Source organism: Falco rusticolus, chromosome 4 (assembly GCF_015220075.1).
Source record: "Falco rusticolus isolate bFalRus1 chromosome 4, bFalRus1.pri, whole genome shotgun sequence".
NCBI classification, from domain to species: Eukaryota; Metazoa; Chordata; class Aves; order Falconiformes; family Falconidae; genus Falco; species Falco rusticolus.
In genome coordinates this window covers 55,229,323-55,249,124 of record NC_051190.1, presented here as the reverse complement: position 1 = coordinate 55,249,124, position 19,802 = coordinate 55,229,323, and the positions used below count along the sequence as shown (strand labels likewise).

The window sequence follows — 19,802 nt, the reverse complement described above, 5'->3', positions numbered from 1 at the left end:
CATGAAGCAGCTGAAAAGTTGTGAGGGACAAGGACTTCTACCTGCAAGTAGACACTGTCTCACAACTACTCGTGACTTTGAAAAATAAATAAAGAGGAAAGCACTGAGAAGAAGGAAGTGAAAAGTGAAAACACTGACTTGAAATTACCCAACATGATAATACAGCCTGGGAAAGGAAAACATTGCTTCCCTACACAAAGTCTTTGCAAGCACTTAGCTAATGGGGCCACGTCTCCTCCACCCCCTGGTAACTCAGCTGGAGAATTACAAAACAGAACTATTATTTGCAAGGTGTAATGCCATCATGGGCCAAATGTCAAAAATATAACAACAGAAATCAAGAAATGTTTTACATTTGGCCTTGAAAATAGTAAAGCAAGCACAGGAGAAAAAAAGCATGTGGAGGGTTATTCCACTACCTGAAGCCAGAGATGATGGCACTCCGAGTGGAGTCTGCTGGCAGCCACAGGTGTACAAGAAACACTAATGAGAAGAGAGTGGCCCACACGGTTACCTATGAGAGAGCAGAATTGAGTCCCTGTTTGCACAGAGCACTTGGCCCAACAAGAAATGAGCTACCAAGAACAGAGTGTTAAAGGTGAAGGAAACCACTGATTCAGACTGTATTGACATGGAGAAAAAAAAATACATATATAAAAGATTAGGAACGTAGCACTTATGATTCTTATTAACAGACACTGAGAGATTCCAGGAAGAAAAGTGCTCTATATACCAAAGGCTGCCATGGTAACAAGGCTAGCAGCATTTTTGTCTGATCTTAAACTCTGTAATTGCATGTGCTGAGGTGTTTGACTACGTATCTCTCTGAGGTAAATCCTATAGCTGACTGCCTCTTAGGCTTCAGCCAGAGTATCATGAAACAGTCCGCTGGGGTCCTTCAGGACCAGAGTGGCTCAACAGCTTTCTTTAACCCAGGTCACTTGGCCTGTGTTTCAGTTTATTCCTCTCAGGGGTTTTTCATGTGTTTGAGTATTTCCAGCTACTGTTCAAAGCCAATTTGTAGATCAGATGAAGGCTGGACATGGTCGCTTCTGTAGTTGTTGGCTTGTCCACATCATTATTCTCCTCCATGACAGTCCTGACTACATTGACATTACTTATTTAAGCTAATATATTTATCCAGTAAACACACCAACAGCCATGACAATCCTGACTACATTGACATTACTTATTTTAGCTAATATATTTATCCAGTAAACACACCAACAGCCATGACAATTCAGAGCATCCATTAGAAGCATTTATGTATCAGTCACGAGCTAGACACATGGAACAGGTAAAGAGGATAGGCATTTTTATTGTGCTGATCACATTACCCTTGCTATATACAAATATAAACCTTTTAGATACCATCAGGTATTTTGCAGGCTAGTATGGCATAAAGGTGTTTCTACAGCATATAACATGCCAGCCACTGTCGTTGTCATGCTAACATGTATATACCTGCTTTCTCTACATCAAAATATGCAAGTGCCCCATTTCATAAAGGAAGAGAGTAGTGATTAGAGCATGGGGCAGAGAGACAGGAATTTCAAATCTACTTCTAGCTAATGCTGTGGTCTTGGGCAACTTACCTTCCTTGTCCCTACTTGTGCTTCTAACAGGCATTGTGAACACCTCAGCCCTCCCTTCGCCAAATCATTACTTCTGTTCCCTGGAACTTCACACCAGCCACCAAAATCCATATTTAATCCCTTATTTTTCCATGGAATTTCACCTTTGGGCTTCCAAGATTTCTGAAGAAGATAAAGTTAAAATATCAACACATAAAAGCCCCAGCTAAAAGCAAAAGTGATTACATCAATCAATTAGAAAGTTTCCATGTTGCATGTGGGCTTGCAAGACTACCATGGAATATTTAAAACCTTTTCAGTGCAAAAATGTCAGATGCTTACTTCTAATTGCTATGTTTTTAGTACCAAAAAGTACCAGTCAGGCTGCAGAGCGAGAATGTTTCAAGTTCTAATATTCCTCCAGTGACTTTGAATTCTTGGCAAATCATTAACTTTTCACTGTATATAAAACAGAGATAAAAATATCCAATCCCCAATTTCCATAGATTCTGTAAGAATGTCTTTTCTATTAATTTTTTAAATTTTAAACTATAGAAAGCTAACCAGAACAAAATATTCCTATTTCTTGTGACACTGGAAACAAGAAGTAACCGGAAATGGTTGATTTACAATAACCTATAATAGCCAGGCCTCCTGAAATGACATAAAGAGTTAAAAAGTGCTCCAAAATCTGCAATGCAGATCAAAAATCAAGTATTCTTTCCTTGTTTCATCTGTGGATGATGGGACTGCAGAAAAACTAAGCAATAGATAGTGTGTAATGCTACATACATTTTCCAACTGTTTCCTCAAATAAAATCGACACATTTATTTCATTTTCTTGTGGATGTTGATTAAATTCTAATAATTATGATACAAAATAGAAGGCATTACATTTCTACTGTGTGTTTCCACTGATGCCCCTGAGCTCTCTGTCTCCCTGTGGAAAATTGTCTTATTCAGGTTACGGAAACATTAGCCAAAAGTTTAATAACATATATAGCTGTATTAATTTTGATTGTAATCTGATTAAAAAATAATTGATTTTTTAAAAAGTACTTATAGAGGGTGAATTTCTGTATCACATCTCAGAGATCTGTATCCTAACTAGCATAAGAAGCTATTTTATAGCAGCCCAGAAAACTGTATCTTTTCTGCTAATAAGAGTTTTACATTTGGATCTGAGAAGACTTCATAAGAAATTAAGTAAAAGAAGAATAGTAATCAACCAGAATGACATGACAGAACACCAGCCTGGTCTGAGTGAACTGGGGAGTCTCTCCCAAGCAGAAATGACAGGCACTTTAGGTGGGAACAAGCATTTCCCCCCTCTGAAACTCAAGACTTTGAAAACTTCTAGGAGAAAGAGGGGGGTGGGGGTTGGGGGAAATTGGTGAGCATAAATCCTGCATGAATCATTAAGTTTATTTATCCATGAAGAAAATGGAGATTTGTGCAGTTTTAAATTAACTCAGACAAGAGAACAGGATATATTTTTCTTTGGAGATGACAGCAAAAAACAACCATCTTACTCCAAAATCCTAGAACTCAAAGGTTTCAGAGTTCACCCAATGGCTACTGGAAGAAGTAAAATTTCAGCATAATGACACTTCATTCTTAAAATAATCAGATATTCATATATATTTGTACATATATATGTATATATTTTATATATGTACGTATATGTATATTAAAAACCCACAAAAAGTTGCTTAGATAAGAAGCCACCCATTTTAGCCAGAAACCTTGGGGTTAGCTTGCTAATACAAACTTCAAAGACCTGATGCCCACTGAAGTGTAGCTACACATTGAGGATTCATCTAAAGATTTCATACCCATGTTCAGTGATGAACTCATAAGCAGTCTTCTTGAGCAGATTAATAATGAAATTGCAACTATATCTCCCTTCTGATATTAACTCTTTCCCCTTTATTTACACAGAAGGGAGAAAGTAATAGTCTGCCACATACTGCTAAATTACCTCAGGGATATTTCCAAAGAAAGAGAAGGTTCTTAGGAGCATGATTAATTTCCTGTAACTCTTGATATTGCAAACCAGACATCTGCAGCTCAGTGGACCTTAGGCTGCCTCTATACCCAAAAAATAGGTGTATTTAAAAATACCAGATTATCCCTATTGCTTCTGACTACAGGTGTACCTGCTACATCTTCCTGTCTCCAACAGTAGCCATAAGTGGATGCTTAGGGAAGAACACAGGAAGAGGAGACACATAAGCACTCTCCCAGCCTCCATATTCATCTCAGAGGATTTCCTGAACAAGACAAGGTTTCTTTGCTGTGGTAAACCTCTGTGCATTTAACAGTGTTAGCAGTCAAGGGATCAGCTTCTAAATTCTTGGAGGTATGTACTAGGGACATATGCACAAGACCAAGACGGAGTTTCAGGAGGGTGAAGACAGCGCCATGCAATATTACAGTTCCCTACGGTGTTCTTTAGAGGGTTTTAGGGAGGACAAACAAATCCAGAGCTAGGCTAGCAGTGCTATTTAGAGTCATAAAATCCAATTCCTGTAGTACATTAATGGAGTTGAGATATCACATGGCATTTACACCTTTAGGACTCTGTTTCTCATTTGTCTCTTTCTCTTAGCTATGGGTATGTGCACTGAAATATTTGCATCCATAAACAATCTTTTTGCCCAACATGTTTACACACATGAGGAACATTACTCAGTGGAGTGTATCACGGTAGTGAATGAGTCTTCTCATACAAGTAAAGATATACACAGCGGGAAGTAATTGAACAGTTCAGGTCCTAGTGGCTTACATGAACTGTGTTAACATCTTCCATTTTCTTTTTCTTATGCAGCCAGCTTCCACCATTTGACAGTTTAACGAGTAAGATGAATGCCTGGATGAAAAAAAACAATCACATAGTTCTTATTTTGTAATGGAATAAGAAAGCTGAAGAATATAGACCTGGAGCTTTACAGGTCAGCTTTGCATTTTGACTTTACTGTTTAAGTATTTTTTCATGTATGGGACAACAACCCCACACAATGCAACAGGCATGGGGAAGAGTGGCCGGAAAGCTGCCTGGCAGAAAAGGACCTGGGGGTGCTGGTCAGCACCCAGCTGAACATGAGCCAGCAGTGTGCCCAGGCGGCCAAGAAGGCCGATAGCATCCTGGCCTGCATCAGAAATGGTGTGGCCAGCAGGACCAGGGAAGTGATCATCCCCTTGTAATCGGTACTGGTGAGGTTGCACCTCAAACCCTGTGTTCAGTTTTGGGCCCCTCACTACAAGAGACTGAGGTGCCGGAGCGTGTCCAGAGAAGGGCAACAGAGCTGGGGAAGGGGCTGGAGCACAAGGCTGATGACGAACCACTGAGGGAACTGGGGTGGTTTAGCCTGGAGCAAAGGAGGCTCCAGGGAGACCCTATAGCTCTCTACAGCTGCCTCAAAGGAGGGTGTAGTGAGGTGGCAATCAGTCCCTTCTCCCAAGTAGCAAGTGATAGGACAAGAGGAAATGGTCTCGAGTTGCCCCAGGGAAGGTTTAGATTCGACATAAGGAAAAATTTCTTCACTGAAAGTGCGGTGAAGCTTTGGAACAGGCTGCCCAGGGAAGTGGTTGAGTCACCATCCCTGGAGGTATTTAAAAGATGTGTAGATGTGGCACTTAGGGATGTGGTCTAGTGATGGACTTGGCAGTGCTGGGACGACAGTTGGACTCGATGATCTTAAAGGTCTTTTCCAACCTAAGCAATTCTATGATTCTGTGATTATACAATAAGATGTTCCCACCTCAGGATTGGAGGCCAGGGAAAATCAATTTAATGCATAACAGAGTTTATTCAGAAAAGGTCAACCAAGTGATGCAGTTGAGAGCTAAACAAGGAGGGATGAGTTGGCAGCTGCAATTCTACAGCAGGTGATTTATGCAAGTCGAACCTCCAGCCCATTGTCTGTGTTCACATTCTAACCCACAGTAGGCCATGACACCATCTGTAATTATGAAGCATCCTACCACCTTCTCCTCAGACCATCCACTGGATTCTCAAACATCTTTGAGCACATCTTGCAACAAACGTACTAATAACAGATGGTAGAATTTCACACTCTTTATTTCAGTACATGCTAGTGAAGTAAGGCAGTGCTGGCAGGTGTGATTTTATTCACAGGGGTCTAAGTCACACAGAGTTTATGATTATACCTTCACAAAGGAATGGATGGAGCCCAGTCAAACCTTTGTCTATATGGTGAATCTGGCTCTCAGCATGGCTCGGGGACAGTCCTCCAAAAGAAGCATGGAGACACCCATTTTGTCAAAAGCAGGGAGACAAAGGCAAGACAACTACTGCATGTCAATGGGCACATCTAGAGGCTCATTCCTAAACAGGAGAGCCAACTCAGTCACGGGGTCATAACATCTTGAGCATTTTACTGATATCAGAAACCACAAAAAGAAATATTTCCTATTCTAGCCCATCCCTCCCTTTTCCTAATGATAGTTATCCTCCAGCAATACATGTTTTAGACATCCTCTTGAACCAGCCATCGTTCCAAATAGTGCAGTTTGTAATATCACTATTGTTATGTGGATTTATTTACTCTCCAGATTGGCCACAGTGTTATTTCACTGCTTGAAGGGCTCATCAACCCACAAACCTAGAGAAAAATGTTGATTTAAAGGACAGGAGGTGTTTTCATTTAAGACCAGATTCACTGACGTGATTTCATGTGAACAGAAAAGGCACTCCATCTGTTTAGTAGAACTTGACAAAATGAGAGGTTCTACAGAGTATATTTTTATCTGCTAAGTGTACAAAAAATGGTAGCTAATTTAGAAACTACATTCAGCAAATGGTATTTATTGTACCAACTGTACAAATTCAAAGATTTAAGTATATTTTATGAAGTGTGGCGTTGTAACACTCATTACATATAGTCTGCTAAGAACCCATCATGCAGATGTGAGAGATCCAGGACTGAGGTGTGCCACTCTTCTGAAATATGAAACAAAACTCAATGGCATGTTCCCACTGCAACATGTTTCTTTTTATGAGCTATGCCTGTCTTATTTGCATTCCTATAAAATTTTACACTGTTCAGTTTTCCCTTTCCTTATTCTTTGCAGCATTCCAGGCTGGGAGCATGAACCACCATGGCAATGCCATCAGGTTGATCGCTGCAAATGCTTCTAGTATGTAACAAGATCATGGAATCTGCCCTGACCTCATACCATCAGCAACCCTGTTGTCCAGTCCTCTCTCAGACCCACATACTCAACATTTTAGTGACTACAGACAGACACACTACAGATCTTCAGTTAGTTCAGAGCCGATGCCATTGAAAAACTGTTTTGATGAAGATTGTTACCTTCCTAATAATGTAAAGTCCAAGGAAAGTGATTACTGATGTCAGGGAAGTTGATATTTCATCCTAAATCATTAGCACCACTTACGGTGTAGTTGATCCCTCTTCTAAGCCAAGATTACTTTATTTGGTAGTTTTCTGAGGTTCTGCAAAATTACCTGTTCATGGAAACAGGGCAGCAGAGCAACTTCTTACTGAAATATGTTTCGCATGCAGATTCACAACACATAGGCAGACCAGAAACAATAGCTAATCATGCGGGGGAAAAAAACCCAAAAAACCAAATCATCACTCCCCTCAAAATCCCCAAAACTCTCTGGGTGGCTGTCATCACTATAATAGCTGAGCACTCCACAACCTTGTTTACACAGCTTAGAGATTTTTTGCTGTAAATTTTGGAAGAACTTGTCAGCCTCTGGACACCTAGGGTAAATGTGGGACTTGTAGATAGATTTATATATCTCAGCTATAAACAATTTACATAAAAACAAACAAACAAACAAACAAACCCCCCAAAATTCGCAAATCACCCCCCCCCCAAAAAAAAAAAAATTATCATAAATATTTTCTTTGCTCAGGAGACATATGAAGTACATGTGATGCTTAGGGACACGGTGTAGTGGTGGACTTGGCAGTATTACATTAATATTGGACTCAATGTTCTTAACGGTCTTTTCCAACCTAAATGACTTTATTATTCTAAATAATCCTCTCTAGTGGACCTCAGAACTTGTTGGACTGTCTACATAGTTTCTTTATATATGAAGAGTCCTTCTATATCCTCAGCTTGGAACTGCTGCAGACTTCTGAAATGCAACTTTTTAATTTATAAGGACCAGCGGCAGTAATACAAATTGTTTAACAACATACAACACGGCTAGCTTTATTTTGGGAAGTACAAGTAAGCAGTGCTACACTGCCTGGTATGTCATTTGAGGCAGCGGGCAAGTAAACCAACATCATCACCTCTATTTAAATAGCGTTATTGCAACATCTGAAAATAGGAAGCACTAGGAAGATTGCTTGTGTCTAGCTCAAGCTTCGATCATGCAAATGCTGATGCTCAAAGTTAACTTTATGCCTGTGAGCAGTAACTGGATTGTATGGATGTGATGAAAGTAAATTCCTAAGTGCCCCACAAGCAGCTGTAGGAGCAGCATACGTAGCTTCAGCCAGCAGGCTGACGCCAAAAGAGTGCAAGGCATATGTTAAAATGAATAGCTCATCCAAGTATCATTATAAATGGAAGTGTTCATTGATGTGACCTGCTGGGAAAATCAGAAGGGATACAGTGAGAATTGCTGCCATGCCATTACTGTGGAGGGATATTCAGAGATGCAATGAGGCTAAATCTTCTGTTTCCAAGAAACAGAATAGTGCAATGTACAGAAATAAATAATGCCTGGAGCAGTTAGTGCCTCATCTTTGCAGTTCTGGATAGAAAGCAAGTTATCAGATATGCTTGTCTGATAGGAAACTTTCATTTACTAAATGAACGATTGATTGAAATTGACCACTAAAAATTAACAACAGTCAGTCAAACAAAATCTGCAGCCTGTGTTCACTCAGCAGCATGGGGAGCAAGCTAAAGTCTAGACTTTGTTTTAGTGGCCGAAGCATCTGTGATTAAATCACCTTGTCAGAGATTTTGTATATGCATTTCAGCTATAAATGTGAATTTAACTCCCATCTTGCAGACTACATGCTATATGGTGTTCAATTTGCAGGTATCTATGAAACACCTGGGTGGAAGTGCCTATATAGTGATGTCTAGATTGAGCTGAACATCTAGTTTAACTTATCTGGTTCATCTAGTGCAGTCATTGAAGATCTAAGGAAGGTTTCAGATGGCCACACATAGGCACCAAGTGCCACTAGTGCCCTAAGATATCCCTCTAGCCAGCATCAGCTATTCTAGAGGGCACAAGATTCTTGTAGATTATGTGTCATATCCGTCAGCCCTGCACATCTTGGTTACCTTAAAGCATCTTAAAGGGCACTGGGCACTGATGTGAGGGCAACTAAAACCTGTTCCACTGACAATAATTGGAGCTCAGACTTACATGTAAACACAAATACTCACATGTGTAATCTGTGAGATGAATCTCACCCTGTGAATCCATGAGGCCATGAAAGTAACAGTGCAATGGCTCTTAAGAGCAATTAGAATGACTTCTAATTTCAGCTATTAGCTTTTGCTCTGAAACCCCAGGTTCAGTCCCACCTGCCTGGTTCACAGAGATGACCTCCATACATGCATAAGCAGAAATGACCCAATCAATGAAGCATGTATTAATAGCAAATCAGGACGGTAGTATTATGACCAGCACACAAAGCCATACTGCAACACCTGCAACTGCAAGATGGTCACACCTGTCTGATCTGCAGAGATTCATTATCAGTAGAAGTCCCAATCAGATATTAAGAGTGAACCAAGGGAAAAATCTAACCCGGTAGTCAAGTTAACTCCTGTTTACTAAGTCTTGAACTGAACAACTTAACAAGGAATACCTTTCCCACAGATAAACAGGCCATACACAGGATCACTGCCCTTACAACAGGCATGGAGATTGCCTTGAGAAAAGGCCTGTATTGCTTCTAAGTTAGAAATGAACACAGTGCAAGTAATCTGGATGAAAAAGAAAGTCTTCTAGCCACAGATAGGAAAACCCCTTCCAGTAAAGTAGCACAGATAAATCCTCCATAATCAAACCTAGAAAGGTCAGATTTTGTTTGATTAAAGCTCCAAGAAGCCAGGAATCATTTAAAAATTAAATTGTTCAAAGAATCTGCAAGGCCCATTATCTCACAATAGCCAAAAAACCCTGTTTAGAGACATTTGCTCTTGCACCACATACACACAGGTGGATCTGTACGGGGACAACATAAAAAAAAATTTATGGAAATTAAAAGGATTGTAATGAATGGTCAGCTTCAAGGTGACAGAAACACTGCACAAACATAGCACCAAGCCTTCAAAGTCTTTCTTGTCAAAATGATGGTGTGTAATTTTCTGAAAAATTAACTTAAGTTTTTAATATTTGAAAGGAAGGTTTACGTTCTTTTGTGTGTGTGTATGTATGAGTATTACAAATTAAAGTTAAGATAAATGTAATCTATAAAAGAGTGATAAAAGCATTTCAGTGGTTCTCCAAAGAAATGTTTCAAATTTTCACTTCAACAAGAAATCCACAGTTTAGGATGCTAGTTTTCCCCAATTTACATTGTTTTGTCACCACTATACAAAAACACAAACACATCCATATAGCTGCCCCAAGACACCAGCACACGCACATATTTGCTTTGTACATATGTACTTTTCATAGCTGGAAAGAGAACCAGATCCATAATACTGAAGCAGTGTTCAGAGGTCTGAAATAACCCTTGCATACATTTTGTTTATTTTTTTTTTGTCATGGAGGGAAAACTTTTGCATCTTAATCTCATTAATTTAGGCTTGAATGACAAATATGCAGTAAACACACAGCTATCAGCTACTATCTTTCAATATACAATTAAAAACTAACCTGCAAAGACATGTGAGTACACATGCTCTCCCTCCCTCTCCTACATTCCTTTTATGGTTATCTAGCACACTTGTGAACAGTTTCTTCTGAAAAGTGATAATAACTTATTCCACAGCAGCTGAGAATAAGGCTCTGTAGCTGGCTTACATGAGACCTCTAGGCAAGATGTCTTTAATAGCTCAACACTGATAGCCATATTAAGAAGTTATCAGAAGTGTGACAGTGGCCAGAGAGGAAGTTTGATTCAAAATGGCATGAGATTTCATAAATCCTTCTCTTGAATGAACCTTGCTTTGCCCAGTTGTGACTGACCAATAAACCCCTGCAATAGAAGAAAGCTCAGAGGAGTTCGAGCTGGTGGGCCTGTAAAGCTCAGGGAATAATGCAGGGCGTGACTGACCACAGCTATTGCAAAGAACCTGGCTTTATTTCAATGCAAAGGGGATAGAGGGTGGATTTTGGTTTATATAAACACCTACCAACAGTTCAGTGGATAAACTGGTGGTGTAAATATTCCTCCTTGAGTTCTTCAAAAGAGTGTGAGTCTCTCCCTTAGTTAGCCAGACCAGCTGGGGTGTGTGTATATATGGCTCAGCCCAAAACAGAGTATAAAACCTAAAACTACTACCAAAATAATTTTGAAGAACGTAAAGGGCTTGAACTGGCTTCAACCTACATGTTCGTCCCCAGTGACTGGGGATACCCAGTGTCATGATGGTGAGCATATTACAGAGACCAGTAATGAGGATCATACTGATATTGTGATTGAACTGTGTATTGCAATTCCTATGTTTTCCTAAGTGTAACTTACATTTGTGTTGTCTTTTCAGCATATTTTGTACCACTCTTCTGAACCAGAACATCAAATATCTTCACATAAGTAAATTTGTCATTAAACACCATACCCTCCACACATGGAACATCTAAAAGAACCTGGTCAGAAGGTATTGGACTCTGACACCAACCAATGCCTGTCTAGGAGAAACAGCGCAAATTTATGTCAGATAAGGTGGATAAGATTTGGCATGGGGCCTACGAGATCTTGACAGGGGTAGAGTTACGTTTCTTCATAGTAGCTAGTATGGCGCTATGTCTTGGATTTGTGATGAAAACAGTGTTGATAATTCAGGGATGTTTTGGTTATTGCCCAGCAGCCTCACACAGAGCCGAGGGCTTTTCTGCTCCTCACCCCACCCCACCAGCACGTGGGCTGGGGTGCACAAGGAGCTGGGAGGGGACACGTCTGGGACAGCTGGCCCCCACTGACCAAAGGGATATGCCATACCGTACAACATCATACTCAGCATATAAAGCTGGGGAAGAAGGAGGAAGCAGGGGATGTTTGGACACTCCAAACATGGCGCTTATCCTGCTGAGTAACCGTTATGTGTGATGGGGCCCTGCTTTCCTAGAGATGGGCAGTGGTGAATTAATCCCTTATTTTGCTTTGTTTGTGCATGCAGCTTTTGCTTTACCTATTGAACTGTTTTCATCTCAACTCACAAGTTTTTTTACTTCTAGCCTTCTGATTCTTTCCCCCATCCTACTGGGGGGGATTGAGTGAGTTGCTGTGTGGTGCTTAGCTGCCTACCGGGGTTATACCACAACAACGAGGTTCAACGAAGAATAAGAAGACTACTTTTCATACCTTCCCAGTTTTGTGCTATTGTAAGTGCTGGAGAAGCTTTTAGTATAAAACACCGTCTCAGCAACAGGGGAAACTAGGGCAATCACCAAATTATGTCAGGTTAGTTGGAGACTTGATGAGCATCTTTGAGGAGTTGTGCATTGAAATCCACCCCGGATACATTCCTCTCACACCAACCATATTCCTTGAACCAGAACCTCCCCAGAGACTTGAGAAAATAACATCAGTGTAGTATAAGTCAGAATGTAGAGGTGAAATCCTGCACCACTCAGAATCAGAAGGTTTACACCATTTCTGTGAGACAACAGTCTTTCACTGTGCTACACAGTGACCAGAATGAAGGCAAGGAACCAACTCCCACCTCAGGAGGGTCCAGTCACCAGGGAGAAGAAATAATTTTTCCTTTCAATGTATCTCAGGATTTCATAAAATAAAATGCATGACATCTAATCTACCTATCTCTCCTTTATTGGGTCGTCTGAATAGCCTTAAACATCATAAATGCAAATCACAACCTTCAAAGTGACTGAAGGGTAAGAAAGAGAAGGAAAACAGAGAATGTAATTCTTATGCAGATACAATCAGCACGGTAGCACTGGCCATCAACCTTCTGGTTTATTTTTTGGACAAAATTCCAGTTTTGAGGTTAATCACCTTTTGACAAGTCCTTAAAGACTGTGTGGCCAAACATGTCAACGGACCAAAAAGTGGGATCAAAAGATTTTCATGGAGATTAAAACTGAGTAGGATCAGATGTAAGCCAAGACTTGTAGTCTCTAGTGGAAACATATAAGATAGGAAAGTCAAAGGATGTGAAGAGAAGCATGAGAAAACCCATGTATTGGTGTGAACTGAGGACCCATTTCCACTAAGTTCCTATAAAAATTCAAGCTATAATTCAGTGCATGTATCATACGGATATATGGGATTACAGTCATCTGGTCAGCCTGGATATTACTGTAATTCTAGCCAAACCATATCAGGAGATTACATCAGAAACATCTTCAGCTGAGTCACTGTAGAAAAATCCTGCCATTTCAACCAATTCCTCTTACATATGAAAGCGAAGTAATAATTAAATGAATTTCTTCTTCCAGTCCACAAATACAAACATGCATTCCCATCAAGGTCAAAAGCTGCACCCAAGCAATCACGAAGCTGTCAACCAGAGATTTTTCAAGGAAACAATGCCGAAAAGAGAGAGAGTTATATTGCCTTCCAACTCTGAAAAAGTATTGCTTGGTTGATATCACTTCAGACTGAATTTACAATGTCATTCACTCAGCAATTCAGTGAAATTATACATACATGAAATTCTCAAAAGCATTTTATGCCATCTGTTTGGGATACTTAGTATGAACATATTTGAGGGGTGAATTTAGTAATTATAGGGGGAGGAAATTAACATATTGGACTAATTAACAGCATCTTCTGGAAAAGAGACGGGGAAGATAACCAATTACAGAACTTTAATGTTTACTGTTCTCCCAGCTATAAATAAAGATTGTTCAATATGTCTCCCCTTGGGGTTTTTTTTGTGGCTTTTTTTCCCCTTCTAAAATATGATACCTAGACTGTGTCAAAGAACGTGAGCCAGAGAAAGGACTCAGACATTGCAGACTCTGTTGTGTTCTGGTTCTATACATCCATGCTGCTGAATGGACCACACCAATGTTTCAATGTCATACATCCTTATTGCTATGAGGGTTCAAAATGAAGGATGCACACAGCTCACATGATTTTAGACATCAAAAAACTAGAGTAGACTTAGTCGCAGGAGCTTTCTTGGATTCCTTTTAAGAAAAAACACTTTCTGCTCCATTTTAGATCCCTGTTTAGGATGAAATCATGCTTTGAACTTTAACTGTACCAACAGAAATTTACTGACTATGAAGGGGAGACGGCTATATTGCAGACCCTCATTTTTAATAAGAAGACTCATAGCTTAATAGTCCAGACTGTTTTGCAGATCCTGAAATTGTCACAGGAGAAAAAAGAACATGTAATGCTTAGAAGCACCAAGCTGATATTGAGAAAAGTCTATCAGCCCAAGCTAAGCAAAAAAGTCAATTTTTGTCCCTAGTATGTCTCAAAGTTCACTTCATGCTTATGCCTGAGACTGGACTTATGTCAGCTGGTCTGAACATGAAGCAGCTCTGGGTTTTACTGCATATATAAGCCCATGCTCAAAGCAGAGTGCAGGTCCATAGCATTCTGAAGCATGCTGCAGAAAGGGCTGTAGTCACAAGCACCATGGGAAGGTATATTCTAGAAAAGGTGCATGTAGGATTGTCTCTATATAACAATCAAGTTTCATTAATTTCAGAGCAGTGCTTTACCTTTTCGATCCGTGACACCTCACAATGACAGTGCAATAGGAGAGAGGCTTCTGTGACTTCTCTCTTCCCTCTTCACATTAAAATGCTATTACAGCAGTTGCACTCAGCCTAAGAACATGCCCTATGTTCATGCATCATGTAAATAGCCCAGAAAATTATTTTTTTGTCAACACTTGAGAAGTAAATTGCCAAATTCTAAGACAGCCTGGTGTGAAATTAAGGTTTTTTGCAATAGAAACTCTGGACAAGGAAAAATAAATGATGAATTAATGGCAATTTTTACAATAATACTTTACAAAAATATTCAACAGGCAAAGAACAACTGAAAGAAAGATTCAAAATTATGGAAGCTTTCACAGAGCTTCATCTATCTTTCCTTTGTTTCCAGCTACAGAATGGAATAGATGGCCATTAAAATTTATACAAGATATGCCACGAGACAGTGAGGCTTCCTGGAACAAAATGGTGCAAGTTGCAGAGCTCAGGCTAGATTCATGACACAGGTCAACACACCCATTTATATGCAAATTGAGGCAGTTAGCGCAACACAGCTTTCAGACTTCAGTCTGATCAGCTTATCTAGATCAGCTTACTGTCCTTAAGGAATTGATAGTCAGAGTAAAACAAAACTGATCTGATAAATTATACAGAAAGGTGTGGTTTTTTCTTCCATGAGCCACATTTCCTTTGCCATTTCTTAGGGCTGAAGAGCTGGCTGAATGAGAACATTTACGTTATTACAAGACATTTTAAACTCCTACCTCCATGAAGATTTACCAGGGGGAAAGAGAAGTGAAGGGGAAAGAAACAAACTCACTTTTTCCCCCAGTAGCATCACTTATTGCAGCATACACACACCAGTCATGCTGCAGAGGGGTGGCTTGAGTGTGCTTCTCCCACTTCTGAAGCAAAGCTGGATCCAGTCTAACATCTCTTACAGTATCATTTTTGTGCTGGCATATTTTAGCTAAGATTCAAGGAAAAGAGTGCTTTGCCATGCTTTCAAAAATGGGTGTGAGGAAAGCAAAGGCGCCACATTCCCTGCACTCCTTCCTGCTGTCTGCCCTTAGCCTTTCAGAAAGACTGTGATATTCCTTTACTCCCGTGTCAGTGCCCCTGCCCTAACTCTGTCAGAAAAGCCTTCTGTCCTAGCCTGAAAAGTTAGTCAGGTTTTGGAGGGACCAGGTGGGACCAGGAAACAGAAATGGTAAAGTTTTGTGATTAAATGCATGCACTGTGTTCTGATTTGAAGAACTAGTGTTTTTCACAGCAAATACTCCAGTGATCCAGCTGAAATGATCCAAGGTTCATCCCCAGTTTATATGAGCTCTCAGTCTGGTCAGCGCACTCCAGTTTCTGCAGTGATTACAGCACAAGGGCTGGATTTTAATAGCACATCCACCTGTCTTCACCTACACAGTCTGGATGTCTCATGCTGCACTTGGAGAAATGCAGACAGCCTTTGGCAACCAGTCTGGACCAATCTGGATACAGACACTTTAACTGTACTAACCTTCAACTACTATATCAGTCAGCGAGTATAGCAAATTTAACAGATTAAATTATGAAAAAGGGCATTTATTATTAGTTCACCTGAAGTTCTTTCCAGGTGTGCAAAATTCAAAATTTTCTTTCCATGTCACACCACTGTACCAATGAAAACCCAAGACTGGAGGCACTATGTTTATCTCAGCAGGAAAGGTGCTTCTGGAATAAGGACACTTTGAAAACAGATCCTACAGTAACAAGAAGCAAACAAGAAATAGAGAAATAAATACCTGTGACATTGGTGCGGGCTGACAAAGCTTCACAGTATTTTTCCAGCAGAACAGACAAGGGCAGGTTCACAGAAGAATCACAGTGGAGAACTATCTAGATGAACAGACAGAAACAAAAACCAAACAGTAAAGCAGCGGCACAAAATAGATTTTCTCATTCATGAGTACAATAATCCCCAGCACTTTCATAGCCGTTCCCATTCATAATTGGTTGAGGTCCAGATGTCTTCTCATGACAGAGAAGATTTACGGTTATGTTTGCTTAGCTCCATGACATCAGGTGGCATTCATCTAATGAAATGTAGGCATCTACAAATGAAACTCCTATTCTGGACCTCTTCTTGTGGGAGCTAGTCAACAGCATTAACAAAGCTCAGGACACAATTTATCTCACCTAAAAGTAGATGCCAAAAATAAAGATGAATCACATCCCATTAAACTTCATGTGTGAGATTTTTTCAACTAACTTTTTTTTTAATGGGAGTGCTAAAGATCCTTACACATTCACGAGAGACAGCAAATGGCAAAAGGCAATTCAGAAAGTTTGAGGAAAGTGCTTCCAATGACTGTATAGGGAAAGTAGGCATCCCTGTAAGGTGATCCTTGGCTCTTTTAGCCAGTAAATAAGACACGAGTTTTTGATTCTCAGAACTCAAGAGTGCCAAGCTCTCCACTGAGAGCAAATACTAGTGAGAAAGAGAGCAATAATATCAACATGGGCACTTCAAGAAATCTGCAGGTTCAGCATAGGACAGTAGTACACCCCCAAGTAAATGTTAGGAAAGGTGTATTTAGAGTTGAATCCAAGGAATATGTTTTCATTTTCAGACTCAAAAATGAAATTACTGAAGTGCCAACTGCAGACAGAGGAGAGATGCCCACAGAACTGTACAACTTGGTGTACAGCTGAGTTGGGATACTGCTTGGAGCAAGAGAAGCTCTTGAAAAGCCTTTTATGAAAGGCAGAACTAAATGTGGGGAGAAAATTCAGGAGTGACACCTCAATGACAGAAACCTCAATTTTCAAACTATGAAATAAAATCTTTCTATTTCTGAGGGGATATAAAGCCATGCTAACACAAAATGCCTTTGCTTTTCTGTTTACCCAGAATGACTAAGGTAATACAGGCAGCTTTTACTCATAGAAGCAGCCATATTCCTTGACTGTTGACGTTACATTTCAGTGCTTAAGATGTGTTAAGTGATTGTTAAGTGATTGACGAACTCTTTCTATGTCACTGAATTCCTTGTGCTTAATAAGAAGTGGAGTAAATGATCATGACAATAGAATTCATCAGCAATGAACTCTTATTTGTGCAATACCATTTCTCTCTATTTCTCACTTTGCTGTTGTTTTACAAAATAGGAAGTCTTGTAATACAAGGAAAGAGCCTTTCTCAGACTTAATTATTTTCAAATAAACACCATGAAGCTGCTGTTTTGCCTCCAGGGAGACTCAAACTCCTGCCTCCCATAGCAAAGCCTTCCAGGGTACTGACCATGCGTGGTCAGGTCAAGGAGCTAGAGAAAAGCAATGGCTCTGTTCTGCAGCCAGGGCAGATGCCGTCTTACAAGGTATAGAAGTCCAGCCAAGTCTGCCAGAGAGCAGACTCTGTAGTGGTCATGTCTCATGTCAGACCCAATCACGTGAGTTGACACAGAAATGGCATTTCTTCCCCTCGATCCCTCTGCTGCTCTGCTACCTCACAGGCCAAAGCACTGTCTCACTTCAAAGAAGTAACTCGAGACATCTCCATGTACTGTAAATACACTGCATGTTCAGCTGTCTGCTTCATAAGGTGATGGGAAAGAACAGACAGAGGTCAAGCATAGCACAGCATGTGTAGGAACAAGAAAGGTTAAATGTCACATTTGGTTTAGGGTCAACCTAGGTTCGTTTGGCTAGAGAGGAAAGCGCCTTCCACATATTATGTTACTTTTGCTTTCATTTTCTCTCCATGAACCACAGTGAACAGCTTTCTGATGTGTGATAATTTAAAAAATTGTATTTAAAGCAGACAAACCCAAAAAGTCTAAAAAACCCTCTTAAAAATAACTGCAAAAAAAGAAACATTTAAGTAATGTAGTGTCTTAAAGATAAATAATCAGGCCTATGACTGTGTATATATTTTGAAGCATTAGTTGAATTCTCTTAGGACAGCTACTATTCCATGACTTCTTCCCAAGAAATCAGTTCTATATTGTCTTGCACATTTACCTGAAACATGCACAGAAATATCTATCTTAATTTCTCTGAGCTACTGTGGACATTAATGAACAAACAAAAATAATGTACTCAGCCAGAGAGTAAGGTGAAAAGAAGTCCTTTACTTGCTAAAGCAGGAACACCAATTAATAGTCTGCAGGCCAGTTCTCACTCTTCAGAACAAAATATGCAGCCTTTGGTCAACTCCTGTTTGCATCTGAGAGGACTTTCAGGAAAGGAGTGGATGAATTGTTTTAGTGTGTCACTGTTTGTGTTGCTCTTGGTCATTTCGTTAGACCTTTCCCCTTGGCCATGGTCAAAGCTCTTCATTAATCCATGAAAGGTCTTCATCTCTGTCAGAGGGCATGCAACTATGACACACAGAGGAACTCACCATAAGATCACCTCTAGATGTAGGAAGGGAAGATGAAAAAGGCAACAACCTAAGAGAAGTAACATATTGCTATGTTACATTGTTAGAAGTTGCAAGACACTAGCACTGTCTGCTCCTCTGTAAATGGAAGGCCTCTAAAAACATTTATTTGTGCAGAAACTGTTCTTTGTCACATGAGTACTCTCATAAATTACTAACATGAAGTCATAAAAACACATATGCAACATTATATGATATATGTAACATACTTCAATGGATCCATGTGGAAAGCTCTGGGGATAAACAAACATCTTACGGATCATAGTGTTGCCTCCTGTCTGTTCCTATCAGACTTTGTGATTACTTCATGTAGTTTAGAGAGGACTTGTAACTTAATTTTAAAAAGAATTAATATAGTATCCTGGTTTTAAAGATAATTATTGTGTTCTGCTAAGTAGTGAGATAGATAGATAAAATGAACACTGGTACTGCAATTCATCTGCATTGGAGGGTTTATTTTCTTCTCTCAAACATGTAAGAAACGGCTACAGTAATGTAAACAAGCCCCCAGAGCTGTGAACAGAACCCAAAACTGTCAATATAAGCAATTATCTGGAATACTACTGTTTTCTTTCTTTTACTGAGCAAGATGAAGTGACCTTCCAACACCAAACAATTTTGTAATTATCCACAAAAGCTGTGCTCAGTCTACGGCTGACAAGGGAAGGATCCATCTCATGTCTCAATTGCCACATAAAAATGAAGTCTCAGTCCAAACCAGCCACCTCTGCTCCTTACAAAATCAAAGCACCTTCTCCCCCTGAGCAGACATCTATGGTAATGGCAGGGATTGTGTTAGGATGCTTATTCCCACTCTTCGTTTCTGTGAAGCAGCGCTGCTGTTAAGACTCACACTGCACCTCCTCCCAGGGGTTTCTGTAAAACATCTGGGAGCACTGAGGCCTTAAATTCTACGTTGTTTCAACATCAGCGGTGCAATGAAACTGCCTTCAGCACACAG

At 40.0% G+C, this 19,802-nt stretch overlaps 1 protein-coding gene across 1 annotated transcript in view; it reads right to left on the bottom strand.

Moving 5' to 3' along the window:
- CRHR2 (corticotropin releasing hormone receptor 2) overlaps window positions 1-19,802 on the bottom strand; it is a 160,208-nt gene that overhangs the window by 130,699 nt on the left and 9,707 nt on the right. The window contains exon 2 of the mRNA XM_037386824.1: window positions 16,203-16,296. Coding sequence (XP_037242721.1) covers window positions 16,203-16,296 — 94 coding nt within the window. The remainder of the gene's footprint in view (window positions 1-16,202; window positions 16,297-19,802) is intronic.